The sequence below is a fragment of the Phyllobates terribilis genome, unplaced genomic scaffold (genome assembly GCF_046119375.1).
Source record: "Phyllobates terribilis strain yellow unplaced genomic scaffold, ASM4611937v1 Scaffold_1__5_contigs__length_1240528914, whole genome shotgun sequence".
Taxonomy (NCBI): domain Eukaryota; kingdom Metazoa; phylum Chordata; class Amphibia; order Anura; family Dendrobatidae; genus Phyllobates; species Phyllobates terribilis.
In genome coordinates, this window is record NW_027362761.1 from 819,691,278 (window position 1) to 819,718,026 (window position 26,749).

Genomic DNA, 26,749 nt, shown 5'->3' on the forward strand with positions numbered 1-26,749 from the left:
CCAGTGCATATTATAAGGTGCTTCCTAAGCCTCCAAAAATAAGGAGGATACTGCGAAAATTCGCCTAAACAAAAAATAAGAAGTACAAATGCATATGATGCATATTACTAAACCCTGGGGTACAAAAAGTGCAAAAGTGCTATAAAAAGCCTGGGATAAATAGGGATGTGGGGAGTGGGGGGCCAAGACCGGACAGGAAAGGGAAAGGGGACCAATAGTCCATCGTCAGTCCATACAAGTTATTATGAGTACCACGGAAAAGGAAGACCAAGCATTCTTCCAGGGGCTGGGGGGTAAGGGGAAAAGGGGGGGGGGGGCAAAAGGGGGGGGGCTGGATTCCGTCCAAATCTAAGATGTGGAGAAGAAATTCAGGATGAAGAATTTCCCCCTCCCCCCCCCCTTTCCTCTTCCCCCCAGCCCCTCTGCCCCTGGAAGAATGCTTGGTCTTCCTTTTCCGTGGTACTCATAACTTGTATGGACTGACGACGGACTATTGGTCCCCTTTCCCTTTCCTGTCCGGTCTTGGCCCCCCACTCCCCACATCCCTATTTATCCCAGGCTTTTTATAGCACTTTTGCACTTTTTGTACCCCAGGGTTTAGTAATATGCATCATATGCATTTGTACTTCTTATTTTTTGTTTAGGCGAATTTTTGCAGTATCCTCTTTATTTTTGGAGGCTTAAGAAGCACCTTATAATATGCACTGGGCACTTTTGATGTTTTTAATATGCTCCCCTTAATAAATATATTTCAGCTACACGTCCCTTCTGTATCCTTCTTTCTTCCTAGGCACGTTGCACTTTAGTAGTTTTCACTACTATCCGCGACCCTTGCACATCACACCCTATGATATGATGTTTATTGCATTATATGCTTGCCTGGATGTATCATTTACTATTAACTGTTATATTCAGGGTCCATATTAACAGAGATCCCTGTTTTTGTGTTTTGGGTTGTTTTTTTGTTTCTGTTTTTTTTATTAACATCATTGAATATTTACAGTACAGACCAAAAGTTTGGACACACCTTCTCATTTAAAGATTTTTCTGTATTTTCCTGACTATGAAAATTGTACATTCACACTGAAGGCATCAAAACTATGAATTAACACATGTGGAATTATATACTTAACAAAAAAGTGTGAAACAACTGAAAATATCTCTTATATTCTAGGTTCTTCAAAGTAGCCACCTTTTGCTTTGATGACTGCTTTGCACACAATTGACATTCTCTTGATGAGCTTCAAGAGGTAGTCACCGGAAATGGTCTTCCAACAATCTTGAAGGAATTCCAAGAGATGCTTAGCACTTGTTGGCCCTTTTGCCTTCACTCTGTGGTCCAGCTCACCCCAAACCATCTCGATTGGGTTCAGGTCTGGTGACTGTGGAGGCCAGGTCATCTGGCGTAGCACCCCATCACTCTCCGTCTTGGTCAAATAGCCCTTACACAGCCTAGAGGTGTGTTTGGGGTCATTGTTCTGTTGAAAAATAAATGATGGTCCAACTAAACGCAAACCGGATGGAATAGCATGCCGCTGCAAGAAGCTGTGGTAGCCATGCTGGTTCACTATGCCTTCAATTTTGAATAAATCCCCAACAGTGTCACCAGCAAAGCACCCCCACACCATCACACCTCCTCCTCCATGCTTCACGGTGGGAACCAGGCATGTAGAGTCCATCTGTTTACCTTTTCTGCGTCGCACAAAGACACGGTGGTTGGAACCAAAGATCTCAAATTTGGACTCATCAGACCAAAGCACAGATTTCCACTGGTCTAATGTCCATTCCTTGTGTTCTTTAGCCCAAACAAGTCTCTTCTGCTTGTTGCCTGTCTTCAGCAGTGGTTTCCTAGCAGCTATTTTACCATGAAGGCCTGCTGCACAAAGTCTCCTCTTAACAGTTGTTGAAGAGATGTGTCTGCTGCTAGAACTGTGTGGCATTGACCTGGTCTCTAATCTGAGCTGTGAAGTGAAAACCATTTCCGGTGACTACCTCTTGAAGCTCATCAAGAGAATGCCAAGAGTGTGCAAAGCAGTCATCAAAGCAAAAGGTGGCTACTTTGAAGAACCTAGAATATAAGACATATTTTCAGTGGTTTCACACTTTTTTGTTAAGTATATAATTCCACATGTGTTAATTCATAGTTTTGATGCCTTCAGTGTGAATGTACAATTTTCATAGTCATGAAAATACAGAAAAATCTTTAAATGAGAAGGTGTGTCCAAACTTTTGGTCTGTATTGTATGTCTGGTTGTTATGCCCCCTAGATAGTACATCATATTAATTAACATATGCTATTTCCATGTGAATTGTCTATATGGGACGTGGGCACCTATTTCTGGCCAAGTGTATTTCATCTTATTATGATTAACTTTGTACTGCACGACATTATCCCCTTCTTCTCATGTATACACTTAGTTTAGTGCCCGCACACGTTATGTGCAATTACAGTCTATATTTGGGGTTCTTGCCTCCCGTTGTGCATCTTTTTTCCATGACACTTTCATCTTTTCAGCTTGTCCAGCGTTAGCACGCATGCGCTGGGTCCGAATCCTCCGCGACTTCCGGAAGTGCTCGATCATGTGACCGCTGTGCGTTCCACATGCGGTTCACGGAGCGCGATTTCGGAAGTCCCTTTCGCTGGGAGGAGGGACAGGGCTGCATGACGTCAATGATGACGCTGGACAATGATACACATACTCCCGCCCCTTGTAGGATCTCATTGGCCAGATGGGTGGGCTTTTCCTCTATCCCCACTGGCTATATCATGGCATTTATACCCCACACACACCCTCCCCTGGTATGACACGCCCCGGAAGAAGCGACATTGCGAAACGGCGTCCGTCGGGTGTAGGGGGAGGACACGTTGGTCCACTTCCTGAATCAGGTAATCATGTTTTCCTACTAGGTTCCTGCGTTGCTTCAGTATTTTTGCTTTGGCTTTACAGTCTGGACCTATGATAAGCTCGCTGTTGCTTTGCTCTATTTAAACCTTATTGAGATCTGAGATGCATTTAGTAATGACTACTTCCCTTGTCGCACATGCGCTATACTAGGACACTGTAGTCCTCTTATAAGTATATCTCTTTATTGCCTGGATTCTACCACATGAGGTGTGTTATCCTGTAAACATATTCATGTATTATATATGCTAGCAGTGGACCTTTTAGTGTTTTCCATTCCCCCATTTTTTGGAGGTTTTCCCTTGTCTAATTTTAATGTATCTTTTATTTTTGAACTGAATAAATATTGGTTTCATTTTTTCATATCTTGTCAGAATCTCTTCTTGTCTTGCGGTTATGTGCCGCGTCAGACCTCTTTTGTGTTATTATAGTTTGGAAGCTGTCTGACCTCATGGTTTTGGACTACATTTGAATTAATAATGCAGGACAATGCCAGACTTCATGTGACTGGAGTGTCAGCAGATCCTACAAGATGAAGGCATTGAAGCTATGGACTGGCCCGCCTGTTCCCCAGACCTGAATCCGATTGAGCACATCTGGGACATCATGTCTCGCTCCATCCACCAACGTCATGTTGCACCACAGACTGTACAGGAGTTGGCTGATGCTTTAGTCTGGGAGGAGATCCCACAGGAGACCATCCGCAACCTCATCAGGAGCATGCCCAGGCATTGTAGGGAGGTCATACAGGCACGTGGAGGCCACACACAATACTGAGCCTCATTTTGACTTGTTTTAAGGACATTACATGAAAGTTGGATCAGCCTGTAGTGTTTTTCCACTTTAATTTTGGGGGTGACTCCAAATCCAGGCCTCCATTGGTTAATAAATTTGATTTCCATTGATGATTTTTGTGTGATTTTGTTGTCAGCACATTCAACTTTGTACAGAACAAAGTATTCAATGAGAATATTTCATTCATTCAGATCTAGGATGTGTTATTTGAGTGTTCCCTTTATTTTTTTGAGCAGTGTATTTATTTAAAGTGCAGGCAATTCAAAAAGTAAAGATATTTCAGTCATCTGACCTTCATTAGTATAACAGATTGCACAAGACAGTGTCAATTTATTACGAGTGCCAAGTTTTTTTCAATTGTTTTCAGGTGGGCACATGAACCCCGGCCATTGGTGCAGAAGGCAGGAAGGCACGTTGAAAGTGAGGATTTAGCACACGCAGGAAACTCAGGGCCAGTAGAATAGGTGAAGAGGAGCAAAGTAAGGCTGAATGCAACATAAACCCAGACCAGCAGGTCTGCAGTTTTAGTGCATTTCTGCAGTGGAAACGCATCAAAAGCGCATGTAAATCGGCACATGTCTGTATCAATAAAATTTTGTCACAGCTAAATATCAGGAAGTATCAATAACAAAACAGCTTTATTTAAAGTGTGACATAAGAAGAAACAAAAAAAAACGCATGTAAAGACGTGCAATAAAGACATAGGTGCAGAAAACCTGCAACATCATAAACTCAATGTGGAAAAGTGGCCTAAAGAGGGGTTTTTTCGCCACTCAAGGAGGGTAATAAAGAGTGAGCACACACTGGCGTAATGGAGACCACAGCCCGTCACACAAACGATGCGCCTCATCCAGTGACCGAGGACATGGCTATTGGTCAGCGTCTGGCCTGTCCACCCTACACCCAGCTCTACACCTTCACTGTGGCCCATCCACACTACACCCAACTCTACACCTTCACTACGGCCTGTCCACACTACACCCAGTCCACACTACACCCAGCAATACACCTTCACTACGGCCTGTCCACACTACACCCAGCTCTACACCTTCACTACGGCCCGTCCACACTACACCCAGTCCACACTACACCCAGCAATACACCTTCACTACGGCCTGTCCACACTACACCCAGCTCTACACCTTCACTACGAGCTGTCCACACTACACCCAGCTCTACATCTTCAGTACGGCCCGTCCACACTACACCCAGCAATACACCTTCATTACAGCCCGTCCACACTACACCCAGCTCTACACCTTCACTGTGGCCCGTCCACACTACACCCAGCTCTACATCTTCAGTACGGCCCGTCCACACTACACCCAGCAATACACCTTCATTACAGCCCGTCCACACTACACCCAGCTCTACACCTTCACTGTGGCCCGTCCACACTACACCCAGCTCTACACCTTCACTGTGGCCTGTCCACACTACACCCAGCTCTACACCTTCACTGTGGCCCGTCCACACTACACCCAGCAATACACCTTCACTACGGCCCGTCAACACTACACCCAGCTCTACACCTTCACTGTGGCCTGTCCACATTACACCCAACCCTACACCTTCACTGGGGCCTGTCCACACTACACCCAGCTCTACACCTTCACTACGGCCCCTCCACACTACACCCAGCTCTACACCTTCACTGTGGCCCGTCCACACTACACCCAACTCTACACCTTCACTGGGGCCTGTCCACACTACACCCAGCTCTACACCTTCACTACGAGCTGTCCACACTACACCCAGCTCTACATCTTCACTACGGCCCGTCCACACTACACCCAGCAATACACCTTCACTGTGGCCCGTCCACGCTACACCCAGCTCTACACCTTCACTGTGGCCCGTCCACGCTACACCCAGCTCTACACCTTCACTGTGGCCCGTCCACGCTACACCCAGCTCTACACCTTCACTGTGGCCCGTCCACGCTACACCCAGCTCTACACCTTCACTGTGGCCCGTCCACGCTACACCCAGCTCTACACCTTCACTGTGGCCCGTCCACGCTACACCCAGCTCTACACCTTCACTGTGGCCCGTCCACGCTACACCCAGCTCTACACCTTTACTGTGGCCCGTCCACACTACACCCAGCAATACACCTTCACTACGGCCCGTCAACACTACACCCAGCTCTACACCTTCACTGTGGCCTGTCCACATTACACCCAACTCTACACCTTCACTGGGGCCTGTCCACACTACACCCAGCTCTACACCTTCACTACGGCCCGTCCTCACTACACCCAGCTCTACACCTTCACTGTGGCCTGTCCACACTACACCCAGCTCTACACCTTCACTACGGCCCCTCCACACTACACCCAGCTCTACACCTTCACTGTGGCCCGTCCACACTACACCCAACTCTACACCTTCACTGGGGCCTGTCCACACTACACCCAGCTCTACACCTTCACTACGAGCTGTCCACACTACACCCAGCTCTACATCTTCACTACGGCCCGTCCACACTACACCCAGCAATACACCTTCACTGTGGCCCGTCCACGCTACACCCAGCTCTACACCTTCACTGTGGCCCGTCCACGCTACACCCAGCTCTACACCTTCACTGTGGCCCGTCCACGCTACACCCAGCTCTACACCTTCACTGTGGCCCGTCCACGCTACACCCAGCTCTACACCTTCACTGTGGCCCGTCCACGCTACACCCAGCTCTACACCTTCACTGTGGCCCGTCCACGCTACACCCAGCTCTACACCTTCACTGTGGCCCGTCCACGCTACACCCAGCTCTACACCTTCACTGTGGCCCATCCACACTACACCCCGCTCTACACCTTCACTGTGGCCCGTCCACACTACACCCCGCTCTACACCTTCACTGTGGCCCGTCCACACTACACCCCGCTCTACACTTTCACTGTGGCCCATCCACACTACACCCCGCTCTACACCTTCACTGTGGCCCGTCCACACTACACCCAGCAATACACCTTCACTGTGGCCCGTCCACACTACACCCCGCTCTACACCTTCACTGTGGCCCGTCCACACTACACCCCGCTCTACACCTTCACTGTGGCCCGTCCACACTACACCCCGCTCTACACCTTCACTGTGGCCCGTCCACACTACACCCAGCTCTACACCTTCACTGTGGCCCGTCCACACTACACCCCGCTCTACACCTTCACTGTGGCCCGTCCACACTACACCCCGCTCTACAGTCATGGCCAAAAGTTTTGAGAATGACACCAAAATTATATTTTCACATGATCTGCTGGCCTCTGGTTTTTATTAGTGTTTGTCTGATGTTTATATCACATGCAGAAATATAATTGCAATCATATTATGAGTACCAATAGGTTATATTGACAGTTAGAATGAGTTAATGCAGCAAGTCAATATTTGCAGTGTTGCCCCTTCTTCTTCAAGACCTCTGTAATTCTCCCTGGCATGCTCTCAATCAACTTTTGGACCAAATCCTGACTGATAGCAGTCCATTCTTGCATAATCAATGCTTGCATTTTGCCAGAATTTGTTGGTTTTTGTTTGTCCACCCGTCTCTTGATGATTGACCACAAGTTCTCAATGGGATTAAGATCTGGGGAGTTTCCAAGCCATGGACCCAAAATCTCTATGTTTTGTTCCATGAGCCATTTAGTTATCACCTTTGCTTTATGGCAAGGTGCTCCATCATGCTGGAAAAGGCATTGTTGGGCGCCAAACTGCTCTTGGACGGTTGGGAGAAGTTGCTCTTGGAGGACATTCTGGTACCATTCTTTATTCATGGCTGTGTTTTTAGGCAAGACTGTGAGTGAGCCGATTCCCTTGGCTGAGAAGCAACCCCACACATGAATGGTTTCAGGATGCTTTACAGTTGGCATGAGACAAGACTGGTGGTAGCGCTCACCTCTTCTTCTCCGAATAAGCTGTTTTCCAGATGTCCCAAACAATCGAAAAGGGGATTCATCAGAGAAAATGACTTTGCCCCAGTCCTCAGAAGTCCACTCCCTGTACCTTTTGCAGAATATCAGTCGGTCCCTGATGTTTTTTCTGGAGAGAAGTGGCTTCTTTGCTGCCCTCCTTGAAACCAGCCCTTGCTCAAAGAGTCTCCACCTCACAGTGCGTGCAGAAGCACTCACACCAGCCTGCTGCCATTCCTGAGCAAGCTCGGCACTGCTGGTAGTCCGATCCCGCAGCTGAAACAGTTTTAAGATACGGTCCTGGCGCTTGCTGGTCTTTCTTGGGCGCCCTGGAGCCTTTTTGACAACAATGGAAGCTCTCTCCTTGAAGTTCTTGATGATGCGATAGATTGTTGACTGAGGTGCAATCTTTGTAGCTGCGATACTCTTCCCTGTTAGGCCATTTTTGTGCAGTGCAATGATGGCTGCACGTGTTTCTTTAGAGATAACCATGGTTAACTGAAGAGAAACAATGATACCAAGAACCTGCCTCCTTTTAAAGTGTCCAGTGATGTCATTCTTACTTAATCATGACTGATTGATCGCCAGCCCTGTCCTCATCAACACCCACACCTGTGTTAATGGATCAATCACTAAAACGATGTTAGCTGCTCCTTTTAAGGCAGGACTGTAATGATGTTGAAATGTGTTTTGGGGGTTAAAGTTCATTTTCTGGGCAAATATTGACTTTGCAAGTACAGTAATTGCTGTTAAGCTGATCACTCTTTGACATTCAGGAGTATATGCAAATTGCCATTACAAAAAATGAAGCAATAAACTTTGGAAAAATTACTATTTGTCTCATTCTCAATACTTTTGGCCATGACTGTACACCTTCACTGTGGCCCGTCCACACTACACCCCGCTCTACACCTTCACTGTGGCCCGTCCACACTACACCCAGCTCTACTCCTTCACTGTGGCCCGTCCACACTACACCCCGCTCTACACCTTCACTGTGGCCTGTCCACGCTACACCCCGCTCTACACCTTCACTGTGGCCTGTCCACGCTACACCCAGCTCTACACCTTCACTGTGGCCCGTCCACACTACACCCAACTCTACACCTTCACTGTGGCCCGTCCACTCTACACCCAACTCTACACCTTCACTGTGGACCATCCACACTACACCCCGCTCTACACCTTCACTGTTGCCCGTCCACACTACACCCCGCTCTACACCTTCACTGTGGCCCGTCCACACTACACCCCGCTCTACACCTTCACTGTGGCCCGTCCACGCTACACCCAGCTCTACTCCTTCACTGTGGCCCGTCCACACTACACCCCGCTCTACACCTTCACTGTGGCCTGTCTACGCTACACCCAGCTCTACACCTTCACTGTGGCCCGTCCACGATGCACCCAGCTCTACATCTTCACTGTTTCCATTGTTCATTGTTTGTGGTCAATAAAGTTTTCACGTGAGGCGGAAGCCTCTGCCCAGCGTCCAGCCTCGTGGATAGCGCCGCCCTAATACGCGGTGACGTCAACGGGGTGTGTCGTTTTTCCTTACAGTACGCCTGTGGGGCACGTCCTCGCGCGAAGGCTGCTGGGTTCTGATCTCACGGAGGTCGCGTAATTGACGGAACGCTGCGTCACTCTTATGACGTCACAGTCACGACACCATATTCCCCGCCCTGCAGCTGACGCCGCCCGTAACCCGAGGGTGAACACAACAATAACAACGTGTTTCTGTCGGCAGTTGGGGCCCGGGGCTCCTCCTGCTTCTGGGGATAGCGGCCGCGTCACCGGCTGTGGTCGAGGTTAGTGCGACACTGGATCGCTAGCAGCGGGGAGGCCATTGTGTGCTCGGCGCTGACTGCGGCTCCCAGCGGGTGAGCTCGGGCTGTGTCCGCGGCTGTTACTGAGGGTTACAGACTAACATGGAGCTGTGCTGGGACCTATGTCCGACACGACCTGGATATCGTACTGTCACAGGCAGTCAGCCTGCAGGTAGTGATGTCACTGGTGCCCCCCGCATGCTCAGGCTGTAGGGGGCTCATGGGGAGCTCAGTGCAGGGACCCCACAGCTCTATCAGGACTGTAGTATGGGGTGAGCTTGGGCTGAGAGCACTCCTGTCCTGTAGATGGGTCATATATGTCTGATTGCTGGGAGACCCCTGATTACCAGAGCGGGGACCCCACTGCTCCCCCATACAGGTGTATGGCCCGAGAGCGTAGGTCCCGCTGCTCCCCCCCCCCCCATCCCCCGTACGTGTCTGAGAGCGGAGGTCTCTCTGTTTTCCCCCCGTACGTGTCTGTGGCCCAAGAGCGGAGGTCCCTCTGCTTTCCCCCCGTACGTGTCTGTGGCCCGAAAGCGGAGGTCCCTCTGCTTTCCTCCCCGTACGTGTCTGTGGCCCGAAAGCGGAGGTCCCTCTGCTTCCCCCCCCCCGTACGAGTCTGTGGCCCGAAAGCGGAGGTCCCTCTGCTTTCCCCCCCGTACGTGTCTGTGGCCCGAAAGCGGAGGTCCCTCTGCTTTCCCCCCCGTACGTGTCTGTGGCCCGAAAGCGGAGGTCCCTCTGCTTTCCCCCCCGTACGTGTCTGTGGCCCGAAAGCGGAGGTCCCTCTGCTTTCCCCCCCGTACGTGTCTGTGGCCCGAAAGCGGAGGTCCCTCTGCTCCCCCCCCCGTACGTGTCTGTGGCCCGAAAGCGGAGGTCCCTCTGCTTCCCCCCCCGTACGTGTCTGTGGCCCGAAAGCGGAGGTCCCTCTGCTTCCCCCCCCGTACGTGTCTGTGGCCCGAGAGCGGAGGTCCCTCTGCTTTCCCCCCGTACGTGTCTGTGGCCCGAGAGCGGAGGTCCCTCTGCTTTCCCCCCGTACGTGTCTGTGGCCCGAGAGCGGAGGTCCCTCTGCTTTCCCCCCGTACGTGTCTGTGGCCCGAGAGCGGAGGTCCCTCTGCTTTCCCCCCGTACGTGTCTGTGGCCCGAGAGCGGAGGTCCCTCTGCTTTCCCCCCGTACGTGTCTGTGGCCCGAGAGCGGAGGTCCCTCTGCTTTCCCCCCGTACGTGTCTGTGGCCCGAGAGCGGAGGTCCCTCTGCTTTCCCCCCGTACGTGTCTGTGGCCCGAGAGCGGAGGTCCCTCTGCTTTCCCCCCGTACGTGTCTGTGGCCCGAGAGCGGAGGTCCCTCTGCTTTCCCCCCGTACGTGTCTGTGGCCCGAGAGCGGAGGTCCCTCTGCTTTCCCCCCGTACGTGTCTGTGGCCCGAGAGCGGAGGTCCCTCTGCTTTCCCCCCGTACGTGTCTGTGGCCCGAGAGCGGAGGTCCCTCTGCTTTCCCCCCGTACGTGTCTGTGGCCCGAGAGCGGAGGTCCCTCTGCTTTCCCCCCGTACGTGTCTGTGGCCCGAGAGCGGAGGTCCCTCTGCTTTCCCCCCGTACGTGTCTGTGGCCCGAGAGCGGAGGTCCCTCTGCTTTCCCCCCGTACGTGTCTGTGGCCCGAGAGCGGAGGTCCCTCTGCTTTCCCCCCGTACGTGTCTGTGGCCCGAGAGCGGAGGTCCCTCTGCTTTCCCCCCGTACGTGTCTGTGGCCCGAGAGCGGAGGTCCCTCTGCTTTCCCCCCGTACGTGTCTGTGGCCCGAGAGCGGAGGTCCCTCTGCTTTCCCCCCGTACGTGTCTGTGGCCCGAGAGCGGAGGTCCCTCTGCTTTCCCCCCGTACGTGTCTGTGGCCCGAGAGCGGAGGTCCCTCTGCTTTCCCCCCGTACGTGTCTGTGGCCCGAGAGCGGAGGTCCCTCTGCTTTCCCCCCGTACGTGTCTGTGGCCCGAGAGCGGAGGTCCCTCTGCTTTCCCCCCGTAGGTGTCTGTGGCCCGAGAGCGGAGGTCCCTCTGCTTTCCCCCCGTACGTGTCTGTGGCCCGAGAGCGGAGGTCCCTCTGCTTTCCCCCCGTACGTGTCTGTGGCCCGAGAGCGGAGGTCCCTCTGCTTTCCCCCCGTACGTGTCTGTGGCCCGAGAGCGGAGGTCCCGCTGCTTTCCCCCCGTACGTGTCTGTGGCCCGAGAGCGGAGGTCCAGCTGCTCCCCCCCATCCCCCGTACGTGTCTGAGAGCGGAGGTCTCTCTGTTTTCCCCCCGTACGTGTCTGGCCCAAGAGCGGAGGTCCCTCTGCTTTCTCCCCCCGTACGTGTCTGTGGCCCGAGACCGGAGGTCCCTCTGCTTTCCCCCCCGTACGTGTCTATGGCCCGAGACCGGAGGTCCCTCTGCTTTTCCCCCCATACGTGTCTGTGGCCCGAGACCGGAGGTTTGTTCTCCTTGTCTACATAGATATGAGGGGAGCTGCAGGGTGTGTCCTTGGCCGTCTTTTTATTTCCACTGCTCCTTGCTGTGGAATAACTGGGGGCTCCAGACCCCTTGCCATCAGGACAAGGGACAATGTTGAGAGCAGAATTCTGTCTGTCTCCAAAAACTGTAAGAATAAAATAAAAAAATAATTTTACTCACTTGGTTTAAGGTGACGGCACACGCTGAGGCACAGAGGAGAATGATGCGCAAATCGAGCGGACCCCTGACATACGTTGAGCTCCTTAAGCGGTGTCCTGTCACTCAGTGAACTCAGCACAGGTCAGAGACCCGCTCGCTGCAGCGCATCATTCTTCTCTGCTCCTCAGCCTGTGCAGTCGCCTCAAGCCAGGTGAGTATAATGATTTCTTTTTATTTCATACTTTTACACTTGTTGGAGACATTGGGAGCAGACTACTACTCTAAACACTGTCCCTTTCTCTCACTGATCGCAGCGCAAGCAGGGGACAATGATGAGCGATTCCTTCAGCACCAAATGCTTGGGAACAGCGCTAAGGCTGTGCGCCCACGATGCGTTTAAGCGTTTCCGCAGCGGCAAAAACACTGCAGAAACGCTTAAAACACGCATGGTAGAAGGCCTGCCATGTTCCCCAATGATAATCCGCATGTGCTTTGCACATGCTGCGGAAATTTCCACTGTGGGTTATCATTGCGGAAAAAAATGCAGCACTACCAATTATTTTGCGGAAGCGCTGCGTTTTTGCCGCCATTGACTTGCATTGAAAGCATGGATTACACATCACTGTATATGTAGATGCCCATTCCACGCATTTCAATGTGCGGATGGTACCCGGGTGTGGAGGACAGGAGACTCTCCTCCGGACCCGGGTACCATAGAACCTGTGAAAAAAAAGAATAAAATAAAAAATAAATATCATATTTACCTTCTGATGGCCCCCGCTGCGCTCGTCCTCCCTTGCCGGCAGATCGCGATGGACTGAAGGACCTGCGCTGACATCAGTCATGTGACGGCAGGTCCTTCAGTGCAGTGTACCGCGATCTGCCGGCAGCCAGGACGGAGTGAAGCTAGATTCCGGGGGCCATTGGAAGGTAAGTATATATTTTTTACCATTCTTTTACGGTCACACTATATAAATCCATGCCGTTTGCATGGATTTATATAGTGTGACCAAGTTGACAAGCACTTTCCAAGTGATGCTAAAATCGCTTGGAAAGCGCTCGTCAACCCGCATGCGGAAATGCATGTGAAGAACGCTTCACATCCGCTTGTCCCTGGCAGGAAAAACGCATGTACAATCCACATGTACAATCCGCATGCGTTTTTTCTGCCAGGGAGATGCAGAAACGCTCAGGAAAAATCCAGAGCATTTCTGCATCATGGGCACATAGCCTAATTGTACCTCTGGTTCCCAGACGCCGGTATGTGTGATACTGATGCGGCACACGTATGCCACACAGGTACTCACGGACATCTCCGGTACTGTTTTTTCTAGTACCGGAAATATCTGGATGTGTGAAAGAGGCCGGAGACGTCCTTTTCTGTAACCGTTGGGGACAGTGATCAAGGAGTGCAAAGGCTCTGGGCTGACGTGTAGTCCCCCGTCCACTTTAGATAGCTGTCAGGCACACATTGGTTTGGTCGATCATTCGGCCGGCAGCTATCTTGCCCTGCTCTCAGTTGGCCGAGTGCTCCTGTTATCTCGATGAGCGAGCCAATGCCTGACTCCAACTTTAGCTTTTTTCCTCTCTGTGGATCCTTATTTCCCTTGACATCATCTGTCATGGGATAGTCGGCAGGTCCCCATACACATTTGACTGTCGGATGAACCCATCAGTATCTGCAGCTTCAGCCAACGTTAGTCCAATGTGCATGGGGGCTTCACAACAGATGCTGTGCTAGTACTTCTACACCTACAGAGCAGTGTGAACATGGGTATAGTGGAAACTGCTGTGGATATGTCCCATTCACGCCAGTCAGCTGTGTGACTACTTGCCATCAATTGTGACTATAAGTGAAAATGTATTTCATAGAATAAGATTCCTGAACTTGTTCATTTGAATCGGTTTTATTGCGTATTTGTGAAAAATGTCAAGTTTCCTGTTCTGTGACCTTGGCAAAAACGGGGGGACTAGAGTTCAGGCATGATCGGATTGCAGCTCTCTCTGTTACCGCATTCCCTTGTAGAAATATTCCTGTGACTGAAACTAAGCGTGAAAAAATGTCTTTACCGATATCAGCAGACCTGCGATGGCGATGTGTGGAGGGATTGACACTTGCTACTTTTTTTTAGTCTTTTTTTTTTTTTTGCTACAACATTCATATAACTGAGGTACAAAAACTACATTATTTAATTTATTTATTTATTTATTTTATTTTTTGTGCCATGATTTTGTAGTATTCACTCATAATTGCCATTATCCACTGACAAGTTTTCATCCCATTTACAAGCAGAGATTACCAGTGATAACAGTAAGACCACATGGAGTGGCAGCAGGGCAACCAAGAATGGCAAGAACCTGTACTGCAATGTGGCCTCACCAAGAGCTCGTCATACACGTTAGGTGGTTGTTGGCCGAGTATTGCTTCAGACGATCATTCGGCCTGCAGCCATCTCTCCCATACATAGAAGCTCTTGTTTGTCTGAACACTCCTGTGTTCTTTACCAGACGTGTGTGTGCCAGCGACTTGTCTCCAGGAGACTGTATGATCTGCAGTCCGAAATTGAACATGAAGAGGAAGTCAGAGATCAGCTGCAGCCCGGACTTCATGTTCAATTTGACAGTAGGAGGGGACAGTGACGCCAGCTCCGACTGGGCGCGGGGTCACGTGTCACAACAACCGCACAGAAGCCCCGAGACCGTGAGTGCAAACACCACTGGGTGCGGAGTTTAAGCTTTTTTTATTTTATCGGAGCCAAACATTTAGATCAAGAATAAGTTGTCCTAGTAGTGGACAACCCCTTTAAGAATAGAAGCCACTGAAAATTCCCTGTTGCTGTTTTATGGCAGCCTGTATTTACTACAAATGGTAAAGAGACACTGGTTTGCAGGGACATCAAGTTACCTACAGCCACAAGAGCAGATTATTAGAATCTCTCCAAGGCAGGACTGAGTAGTGTAGATTGTATCATTTTGTTCTAGTAATGTGTATGAGTGCAAGTTCACAGGCAAACTGTATACATTTTTAAGATTGGGAACTGGCTTTGTTGGGTGACATTCATACATTGATGTTTCTCATCTTTGGGCGCCTTCTGAGAAATCCCAGACTAAATATCTTGTGACTAGTGATAAGCGAGCATGCCTCATTAACCCTTTCGGCGAGCATTCTCGGGTGCTCGCTAAGTATTTTGGCGTGCTCGGCGTTTCATTCATTGTCGCCGCGTCCGCAAGTATCACGGCTGTTAGACTGGCGAACAGCCTATCTCTGCATATGTCACAGCTGTCTAACAACCGTGACACCTGCAGGCGTGGCAACAATGAATGAAACGCCGAACATGCCAAAATACTCAGCGAGCACCCGAGCATGCTTGCCGAAAGGGTTAATGAGGCATACTCGCTCATCACTACTTGTGACCATACCCTCAAGATCCTTTGCAAAGTTGAAGAACCCGGTTGATGAATGCTGTAAAAAGCCTGAAAGATGGCCATATCGGACTTGTCTACCACATGTGCTCTGTTCCGTGTGAGCGGCCGTTTCAGGTTATGGCATGTTGGCCTGAATGGCATTACTGACGGGAGAATCTTTAAATGTCTGCCTCATGATCAATGCATTAGTTGATAAACTACATCTAGATCTAGAAACATTTACTTACTTGTGGGGAATGATCAGTAAAGTTTTTAGTAAAACAATCTGATTATTAAACTACATGTGGATGAGACTTGCTGAAACCTCTGACAAATAGTGCAAAGGTTAAAGGGGCACTAAACCTTTAGTCTCTTATCTGTAGTCGCTGTGCGGTTGAATCTTGTTTTTTAGGTGTGACAGCAGTCATTATTCCCACTGTCAAAGTCATCCTCTTAACCACTTCGCACCAGAGCCTGTTTTTGCCTTCGTGACCGGGCCAATTTTTACAATTCTGACCGCTGTCACTTTGAGGTAATTACTCTGGTACGCTTCAACGGATCCCCCTGATTCTGAGATTGTTGTTTTCCTGACATCTTGTACTTCATGATAGCGGTAAAATTTCTTTGATATAACTTGCGTTTATTTGTGAAAAAATCTGAAATTTGGCGAAAATTTTGAAAATTTTGCAATTTTCAAACTTTGAATTTTCATGCCCTTAAATCAGAGAGATATGTCACACAAAATAGTTAATAAATTTCATTTCCCGCATGTCTACCTTACATCGGCACAATTTTGGAACCAAAATGTTTTTTTCTTAGGGAGCTATAAGGGTTAAAAGTTGACCAGCGATTTCTCATTTTTACAACAAAATTTACAAAAACATTTTTTTAGGGACCACATCATATTTGAAGTCACTTTGAGGGGCCTTTATGACAGAAAATACCCAAAAGTGACACCATTCTAAAAACTGCACCCCTCAAGGTGCTCAAAACCACATTCAAGAACTTTATTAACCCTTCAGGTGCTTCACAGGAATTTTTGGAATGTGGAAGAAAAAAATTAACATTTAACTTTTTTCACAAAAATGTTACTTTAGACCCAATTTTTTTTATTTTCGCAAGGGTATCAGGAAAAAAATGGACCCCAAAATTTTTTGTGCAATTTCTCTTGAGCGCGCTGATACCCCATATGTGAGGGAAAACCACTGTTTGGGCGCACGGCAGGGTTCGGAAGGGAAGGAGCGCCATTTGACTTTTTGAATGTAAAATTTGCTTGAATAATTAGCGGACGCCATGTTGCGTTTGGGGAGCCCCTGATCTGCCTAAACAGTGGAAACCCCCCACAAGTGACACCATTTTGGAAATTAGACCCCTTAGGGAACTTATCTAGATGTGTGGTGAGCACCTTGAACCCCAAGGTGCTTCACAGAAGTTTATAATATTGAGCTGTAAAAATAAAATTTTCACATTTTTCCCACAAAAATGTTTTTCATCCCCTAATATTGCATTATCATAAGGGTAATAGGATAAATTGCACCATGAAATTTATTGTGCAATTTCTCCTGAGTAAGCAGATACCCCATATGTGGGGGAAAACCACTGTTTGGGTGCACGGCAGGGCTGGGAAGGGAAGGAGCGCCATTTGACTTTTTGAATGTAAAATTTGTTTGAATAATTAGCGGACGCCATGTTGCGTTTGGGGAGCCCCTAATGTGCCTAAACAGTGGAAACCCCCCACAAGTGACACCATTTTGTAAACTAGACCCCTCAGGGAACTTATCTAGATGTGTGGTGAGCACATTGGGAGACATAATAAACAAATCGATAGCAGGTGAAGAATTGGTTTTATTTATTTTTTACGTTGTTCCTCGTGCGGTATAAGTGATGAGATTACTTTATTCTTCGGGTCGGTGCGATTACAGAGATACCAAATTTATATCGGGTTTTTATGATTGACAGCTGTAACACACTAAAAGACTCCTTTTTTTTTTGCAAAATCTAGTTTTTGCATCGCCATATTTTGAGAGCTATAATTTTTCCATATTTTGTCCGACAGAGTCATGTGATGGCTTGTTTTTCGCGGGACGAGTTGACTTATTTATTGGTACCATTTTTGGGTACGTGACATTTTTTGATCGCTTTCTATTCTGTTTTTTTGGGAGGTAAAATTAACAAAAACAAACAATTCAGGAATTGTTTTTTTTTATGCCGTTCTGCGTGTGGTAAAAGTGATCAGGCAGCGTTATTCTTCGGGTCAGTACGTTTACAGCGATACTACACTTACTGTATATTTTTTTTATGTTTTGGCGCTTTTACACAAAACAATTTTATAGAAAAAATATTTTTTTTGCATTGCTTTATTCTGAGAGGTATAACTTTTTTATTTTTCGGCTGATGGAGCTGTATGGCGGCTTGTTTTTTGCGGAACAAGATGACGTTTTCAGCGGTACCATTTTTATTTCCATTTTGCTTTTTGATCGCATTTTTTTCCACTTTGTTTGGCGATATGAGGAAAAAGCAGTTTTTTGCTCCGTTTTTTATTTATTTTTATTACGGTGTGCACAGAAGGAGTTAATTAGTGTGACCGTTTTATAGCTCGGGTTGTTTCGGACGCGGCGATACCAAATATGTGTACTTTTTTTTATTTTTGCATAAATATACGGATTTATCGGTTTAATATTTTATTTATTTTTATTTATTTTGTAATTTTTTTTTTAACAGTTTCAAAACCTTTTTTTACATTTTTACTTAGTCCCTGTATGGGACATTAATTTTTGTTTTTCTTATCACTGATCTCATGTAATGTAATAGACATGTATTACATTACATGAGATCTTTGCTGACTGTTTCACAGTCAGTGTCTCCTGCCAGGCTTCAGCTGCAGGCTGAGCCAGGCAGGACACCATAATATGGCAAATCTGGAGGCGGTCATGTGACCTCCAGCTGCCATAGCAACATCAGGTCCTGGAAGGTATCAGGGGGCCGTCGGAGAGGTAAGTGGACGACCCACTCTCCTCCTGCTGTCTTCTATATGCCGCAATCACTATAGATCGCGGCATATAGAAGACAGCAAAGGGTTAACATCACTGGGACCTGATCCAATCAGGTCCCGATGATGTTCCCTGTCAGAGCTATCGCTCTGCACCGCACCCGCAGCGCTTACAGGACCCTGGGGGTCCTGAGCACTGCGGGACCACCCACCGTTTTTAAACGTCCGCGCTGCACAGAGCCCAGGCAGCGCGGACGTTTATCTACAGTGGGCGGTTGGGAAGCGGTTAACAGCCTAAAAAAGATCTGTCCTAGTGGTCACCAGTTTATCTTCAAAGTATTTATTCTTTTGCAGAATTCTTGTTTAATTTGAACCAAAAAACTTTCTTACATGATTTGCACCATATTAATTATGCGTCTTAGACATATTTTCTGACAGACTTGACCAGAATGTGCTACCAGTAAATCTTTGATGGCCTGTATTGGGGCCTGTCACATAGTTTTGTCCCTTTCATAAGCTAGAACCCTTCTGGTGGAGTAAGGTTTGTGTCTTGTTGCATGGAGACACACATCACTTGTCAGATGCTCCTGACTCATTAAGAGGTATACACCAATGAGTCCGACATGACTCCTCAGCGATGCGTGCGGTGTGTTGGGCGGCTCACGGTGGTGTGAGGACCTGACATGACGTCATTGAGTCATGTGACAGGTCACACGACCGCTGACGTCGGCGGTCGCGTGACCTGTCACATGACTCAATGACGTCATCGCAGGTCCTTCACACCACCGCGAGACATCGGGAAGACTGGACGGAGCCGAGAAGGAGACCGGGGGCCATCGGAAGGTAAGTATAATCTTTATTTTTTATTTTTCACCATTCTTATTCCTTTTTTTTAAACGATTACTTGGTCACACTGTATAAATCCATGCCGTTTGCATGGATTTATATAGTGTGACCAAGTTGTCAAGCACTTTTCCAAGTGATGCTAAAATTTCTTGGAAAGCGCTTGTCAACCCTCATGCGGAAATGCATGTGAAGAACGCTTGACAAACGCTTCTACCTGGCAGGAAAAACGCATGTACAATCCGCATGTGTTTTTCCTGCCAGGGAGAAGTGTAAAAAATATGCAGCATTTCTGCATCGTGGGCACATAGCATTATACTGCACAATTGCCCTGATCTTCTGATGATGATCTGCTTAATCTTGTGCAGAAAGCACCAGGTTTCACTCTTAGCAGTGTATATGTCTGTTTTAATTGAGAACAAAATCAACATTTACTTCGATCCACTTTTTAATATTTTGTAGGCCCGTTGATATTGTGCAGATTCGGTTCCTGAGACCCCATCGATATCGCCCTGTCAGTTTTTGTATTAGGAGTATAATGGTACAGTTTGTCCTTGTGGAGAGCGCCAGGTTGGTATTGGAAGACTTGGAGATCATGGGTATTGTTTTGGCTTTATATCCTGAGTCATGTGACAAAGCTCTATTAAAGGGACAGTATGGACTTTTAGGACTGCTGCCTTAAACAGGTGTCACTAGAAGAGGCTGTTTGCATAAATAATTTCTATTGATTCCGTAGTTCAATCTGTGCTCGCTCTGTCAGACTGAGTGCGTACTCTGCTCAGTGTGTGCGCCATCTCATAGGCTTTGTATTGAGTGCGTACTCTGCTCTGTGTGTGCGCCATCTCATAGGCTTTGTATTGAGTGCGTACTCTGCTCTGTGTGTGCGCCATCTCATAGGCTTTGTATTGAGTGCGTACTCTGCTCTGTGAGTGCGCCGTCTCATAGGCTTTGTATTGGGTGCGTACACTGCTCTGTGCGTGTGCCGTCTCATAGGCTTTCTATTGGGTGCGTACTCTGCTCTGTGCGTGCACCGTCTCATAGGCTTTCTATTGGGTGCATACTCTGCTCTGTGCGTGTGCCGTCTCATAGGCTTTGTATTGAGTGCTTACTCTGCTCTGTGCGTGCGCCGTCTCATAGGCTTTGTTTTGGGTGCGTACTCTGCACTGTGCGTGCGCCGTCTCATAGGCTTTGTATTGGGTGCGTACTCTGCTCTGTGCGTGCGCCGTCTCATAGGCTTTCTATTGGGTGGGTGCGTACTCTGCTCTGTGCGTGTGCCGTCTCATAGGCTTTCTATTGGGTGGGTGCGTACTCTGCTCTGTGCGTGTGCCGTCTCATAGGCTTTCTATTGGGTGGGTGCGTACTCTGCTCTGTGCGTGCGCCGTCTCATAGGCTTTCTATTGGGTGGGTGCGTACTCTGCTCTGTGCGTGTGCCGTCTCATAGGCTTTCTATTGGGTGGGTGCGTACTCTGCTCTGTGCGTGCGCCGTCTCATATGCTTTCTATTGGGTGGGTGCGTACTCTGCTCTGTGCGTGTGCCGTCTCATAGGCTTTCTATTGGGTGGGTGCGTACTCTGCTCTGTGCGTGCGCCATCTCATAGGCTTTCTATTGGGTGGGTGCGTACTCTGCTCTGTGCGTGTGCCGTCTCATAGGCTTTGTATTGGGTGGGTGCGTACTCTGCTCTGTGCGTGCGCCGTCTCATAGGCTTTGTATTGGGTGGGTGCGTACTCTGCTCTGTGCGTGCGCCGTCTTATAGGCTTTGTATTGGGTGGGTGCGTACTCTGCTCTGTGCGTGCGCCGTCTCATAGGCTTTCTATTGGGTGGGTGCGTACTCTGCTCTGTGCGTGCGCCGTCTCATAGGCTTTGTATTGGGTGGGTGGGTACTCTGCTCTGTGCGTGCGCCGTCTTATAGGCTTTGTATTGGGTGCGTACTCTGCTCTGTGCGTGCACACAGGTATGAATTGTGTACATTTGAGAGATATTTTAGGGCTCATCACAGCGCATGTGTAGTGAAGCTGGAAACTACATAGCCTCACTGCGCAGGCGCGGCACAAATGTCAGCACTCGCTAGGAGCAAACATCAAATATGTGGGCGGAGCCAGTCCTGAGTGAATGTGGCGCCCCCCCCCCCTTGACTGAATGTGAGGATCACACCCCTATGACTGAATACAAGCATGTATGATTAGAAGTACATAAAATGTTATATCCTCATTATATTACCACTAATTTTAATGAAAAAAGTGTGGTGTTAGTGCACATTGCATCACTAATAACGCTATGTAGATAATAGATAAGACATGACAGGCGCCCTTTAACAAAACTAAGGCAAGGGGAGTCTTGCCACTTCTTGCTCAGGACTGTAATTTGCTAGTTGCTAGTAACAAATACAGTTTTTAGCACATTTGTCATGTTACAACACTTTTATGAATGTTCAACTTTTTACTTTTTTTTTTTTTTTTTCTCTTTTATTGCAGTATATCCTTTTCTGTACCAAAGAAATGGTGATGGAGAAGCCAAGTCCCCTGCTTGTAGGGCGGGAGTTTGTGAGACAGTACTACACGCTTTTAAATAAAGCGCCAGACTTTCTTCACAGGTAGAGCTTGTCACTTCATTACACGTCACTATAGCTGGCCTTACAGGGAACCTGTCATCCGATTCATGCTGCCCAAACCGTGGACAACATGAATTAGATGTGGGCTGCTCAATTGCCGTCAGGTATATTCCTCTCTAAAATGCTCCGACATTTCAAAGAAAATGTGCTTTAAATCAGGGTTACCCAACTCCAGTCCTCAAGGCCCACCAACTTGTCATGTTTTCAGGATTTCCTTAGTATTTCTCAAGTGACAATTCCATCACCTGCAAAGACAATAATTCCATCACCTGCAATACTAGGGAAATCCTGAAAACATGATCTGTTAGTAGGCCTTGAGGACTGGAGTAGGAACAATACTTTAAAGAAACAGCGAGGGACCATAGCTGGAGACCACACTAGCCCAGTGCTGCACCTGACCCGACTCTTCCCAGCACTGTTGCAGATGATTGTGGAAGAGACCGGTCAGTCATCTGCAGCAGTGCTGGGAATAGCCAGCCGAGGCAGAGCTGAACTAGTCTGGTCACTGGCTATGGTTCCTGGCTGCATTTTTAAAGTACATGTTCTCTGAAATGCCGGAGCATTTCAGAGAAAAATATATCTGGCTGCAATCATGCAGCCAAGATCTGATAAATGCTGCCCACAGTCTGGGCAGCATGAGCCAGGTGACAGGTTCCTTTTTAAAAGGGTATTCCCATTTCCCAAGATCCTATCCCAATGTAGTAGGTGTAGTAGTAATATCAAATACCTCCAATTAGAAATGTAGCATAGTCCTTCTGATTTATTATGTCACTTACCCCCTGTGCAGGGCATCTCAGAAGCTTGGGTATCCATGGTTGCAACCACTAACAACTAACTGTCACTATAGGAGTGGTCGATTCGTAACCATGGATACCTAAGCTACTGCAATGCTATGCTCATGGTGTAAGCGACATAGTGAATCAGTAGAACTAGACTACATTTCTAATTGGAGGTATTTGCTAAAATTACATCTACTATACATGTTGGAGATGGGAATGCTCCTTTTAAAGTCTGCATGTGATGAAACCAAACCAAAGGGTATGTGCACATGATCAGGAGCTGCTGCAGGTTTGAAGCTGTGTGTTTATGCTGCGTCAAACACGCAGCGTCCAGATGTTACAGCATAGTGGGTGGGATTTCTAGAAATCCCATGTCCACTATGCATGTCTGTACACCTGCGGATCACCTAAGGAAACTGACATGCGGCTCGTCTTTCCAGACCGCAGCATGTCAATTTCTCTTGCGGGTCCGCATGCGGGCTTTCCCCATAGACCTAACCTCTGAGGAAAGTCTGCAGGTAAAAATAAAAAATGGCGCAGCTCATGTGCATAATGAGCGGAAGCCTCGCTGCTATTCCGGAGTGTCGGGGCCGCAGGTTGGTACGCATCGTGAGGACATACCCTTACACTGTGATGTTTTGATCTTGGGTGTGCTATGTAATAGGCAAGGTCACATGTTCAGTAAACTGCTTACTTGCCTTTTTTCTGTGCCAGTATTTCTCTGGATAAGGATGACATATTCCTGGTATTGAACAGCGCTTTTGTCTTTTTCCAGGTTTTATGGAAGGAACTCCTCTTATGTGCATGGAGGATTGGATGCCAGTGGAAAGCCTCAAGAGGCGGTGTATGGTCAGGCGGTATGTGTGCAATTATTGCTAGAAGTCATCAGCACTTTGTAAAGATAAAATTGCCTTGTCTATCTGTCATGTAACACTCTTTACTCTGCAGTTTGGGGCCTGTGTGTTTATTATGCTGTAATTACAGGAGATTCACAAGAAGGTGATGTCGCTTCAGTTCAGTGAATGTCGCACCAAGATCCGTCATGTTGATGCACATGCTACCTTGAGTGATGGAGTAGTTGTCCAAGTTATGGGGGAACTTTCCAACAATGGTCAGCCAATGCGGAAGTTCATGCAGACCTTTGTGCTTGCTCCAGAAGTAAGTGTCTGTGCTGCGAACACCTTTTGTGCAGCTCTGTGACAAGTAGTCATTTTTTTATTAAATGGATAAATTTTTAAGTTTGTGTATAAGCTAGCCAAATAGAGATTTCCATAAAAAAATCGCTTTCTTACAAAAACTTTAGTTTTATTTTTTTTTATATGGACCTACAACCTTTACTTGTTTGTAACGTCACCCAATATTGTAGCGTGGATACTAATCTATCATCTTGTTTTCACAAAGAATACAAATCAAATAAACCACGTACCATAAGACAACTACCTATCAATCCCCCCATATCAGTGGGTAGGGGTCGGACAGCTGACACCTCCACAATCTGGTGTTAACAGGTCGCACAGCCAGTGGAAGTACCCAGTGTACAGAAATGTAACACCAGTGGTTGTTCTCAGATACCGCAGCTCAGCTCTTTTGGAAGCTGAGCTACAGTACTCGGAAATTACCACTGCAAGCTCTGGTATCAGCGTCGTCGGAGCCCGCATCACAGGCAGGGACATGACCTTTGACATATTTATGTCAAAGGTCGTGAAGGCTTTAAGCTACAGCTGCACCGATGTGGTGAATGTGCTCACACAGAATTTCTGCTGGCTGTTGGGTCTCCGCATTACCTTAGTAAGAGTATGTGCACACAACTGCTCTTTCAGGTTTATTCAGCCTGAAAAAAACGCCACAAAAAAACATATTGCACAGCAATGTAAAAGCTAAATTGCTGTGTCATTGTTCATTCTATTGCTACTTCTCTTAACCACTTCGCGCCAGAGCCTGTTTTTGCCTTCGTGACCAGGCCAATTTTTTCAATTCTGACCACTGTCACTTTATGAAGTAATTACTCTGGAACACTTCAACGGATTCCCCTGATTCTGAGACTGTTTTTTCATGACATATTGTACTTCATGATAGTGGTAAAATTTCTTCCATATAACTTGCGTTTATTTGTGAAAAAATCGGAAATTTGGCGAAAATTTAGAAAATTTTGCAATTTTCAAACTTTGAATTTTCATGCCCTTAAATCAGAGAGATATGTCACACAAAATAGTTAATAAATAACATTTCCCACATGTCTACTTTACATCAGCACAATTTTGGAGCCAAAATTTTTTTTTGTTAGGGAGCTATAAGGGTTAAAAGTTGACCAGCGATTTCTCATTTTTCCAACAAAATTTACAAAAACATTTTTTTAGGGACCACATCATATTTGAAGTCACTTTGAGGGGTCTTTATGACAGAAAATACCCAAAAGTGACACCATTCTAAAAACTGCACCCCTCAAGGTGCTCAAAACCACATTCAAGAACTTTATTAACCCTTCAGGTGCTTCACAGGAATTTTTGGAATGTGGAAAAAAAAAATTAACATTTAACTTTTTTCACAAAAATGTTACTTTAGACCCAATTTTTTTTATTTTCACAGGGGTAACAGGAAAAAATGGACCCCAAATTTTTTTGTGCAATTTCTCTTGAGCGTGCTGATACCCCATATGTGAGGGAAAACCACTGTTTGGGCGCACTGCAGGGTTCGGAAGGGAAGGAGCGCCATTAGACTTTTTGAATGTAAAATTTGTCTGAATAATTAGCAGACGCCATGTTGCGTTTGGAGAGCTCCTGATGTGCCTCAACAGTGGAAACCCCCCACAAGTGACACCATTTTGGAAACTAGACCCCTTAGGGAACTTATCTAGATGTGTGGTGAGCACCTCGCACCCCCAGCTGCTTCACAGAAGTTTATAATATTGAGCCGTAAAAATAAAATTTTCACATTTTTCCCACAAAACCGTTTTTCATCCCTTAATTTTGCATTATCATAAGGGTAATAGGATAAATTGCACCATGAAATTTGTTGTGCAATTTCTCCTGAACACGCTGATACCCCATATGTGGAGGCAAATTACTGTTTGGGCGCATGGCAGGGTTTGAAAGGGAAGGAGCGCCATTTGACTTTTTGAATGTAAAATTTGTTTGAATAATTAGCAGACGCCATGTCGCATTTGGGGAGCCCCTAATGTGACTAAACAGTGGAAACCCCCCACAAGGGACACCATTTTGGAAACTAGACCCCTTAGGGAACTTATCTAGATGTGTGGTGAGCACCTTGCACCCCCAGCTGCTTCACAGAAGTTTATAATATTGAGCCGTAAAAATAAAATTTTCCCCTTCTCCCATGACAGCACCACCTGAGAGAGGGTATCCGCCCACCAAGGACAGGAACCTACTGAATAAAAAGGCGGTACCTCTCCTCCGCATCAGTTTTTGGTTCCTGTCCCTGATGGGAGCCTCACCAGGTGGTACCTCACGTACCTGGATTATGGACGGTGCGGCCTGGAGGCCGTGGAAGCAGCAGATGGTCCCTGTTCCCAGCCCGTCTGGCTGCTGCCCGGGTCTGCGTGTGGGGAGGAGGTGCTGTTTTCCTTCGGATGCCTCCCCGCGTGCGCCGGGGCCTGCGGCCGGGTCTGCGCCTCGCAAAGATGAACTGAGCGCGCCGGCCGGCAGGTCTTCCGGGCTGCGCACGTGGGGGTCGCGTCGCACCCTCTGACGGAGCGCGCCGGAAGTCCGGGCTGCGCACGCGCGGGGTGCTGACGCGCCCTATCACGGAGTGCGCCGGAAACCGGGTCTGCGCATGCGCGGGTGGGAAGCTGTCATCCCACTGCAAGCGCGCCGGGTGCCGCTGGGCTGCGCACGCGCAGAGGCAGGTGGATCTGCGGGTAGCGCGCCAGCTGGCTAAAATTAAAAAAAAAAGGAAAAAGAGAGATGAGCACGCTGCCGGAAGGGGAGGAGCCTAAAGGAGGTGGAGCCCTACTGCTTTTAAGGATGGGGAGCAATCAGGATGGCGGTGTCTGCATCCCCGCCATGATGAATGAGGAACCGCAGTCACCTGGGCAGCAGCTGTCACCGCCACAGGAAG

At 48.0% G+C, this 26,749-nt stretch overlaps 1 protein-coding gene across 2 annotated transcripts in view; it reads left to right on the forward strand.

Moving 5' to 3' along the window:
• The first annotated feature begins 9,140 nt into the window (after positions 1–9,140).
• The window catches only part of G3BP2 (G3BP stress granule assembly factor 2), a 37,530-nt gene continuing 19,921 nt past the window's right edge, over positions 9,141–26,749 (forward strand). Inside the window, exons 1-4 of one of the 2 annotated variants that reach the window (XM_073637696.1) lie at positions 9,141–9,414; positions 21,760–21,878; positions 23,451–23,532; positions 23,660–23,833. In XM_073637696.1, the coding sequence (XP_073493797.1) occupies positions 21,784–21,878; positions 23,451–23,532; positions 23,660–23,833 (351 nt within the window). In that variant the 5' untranslated portion in view covers positions 9,141–9,414; positions 21,760–21,783. Of the gene's footprint in view, positions 9,415–9,458; positions 9,487–21,759; positions 21,879–23,450; positions 23,533–23,659; positions 23,834–26,749 lie in introns of those variants that run through there. The other variant, XM_073637704.1, reaches the window with a different exon arrangement.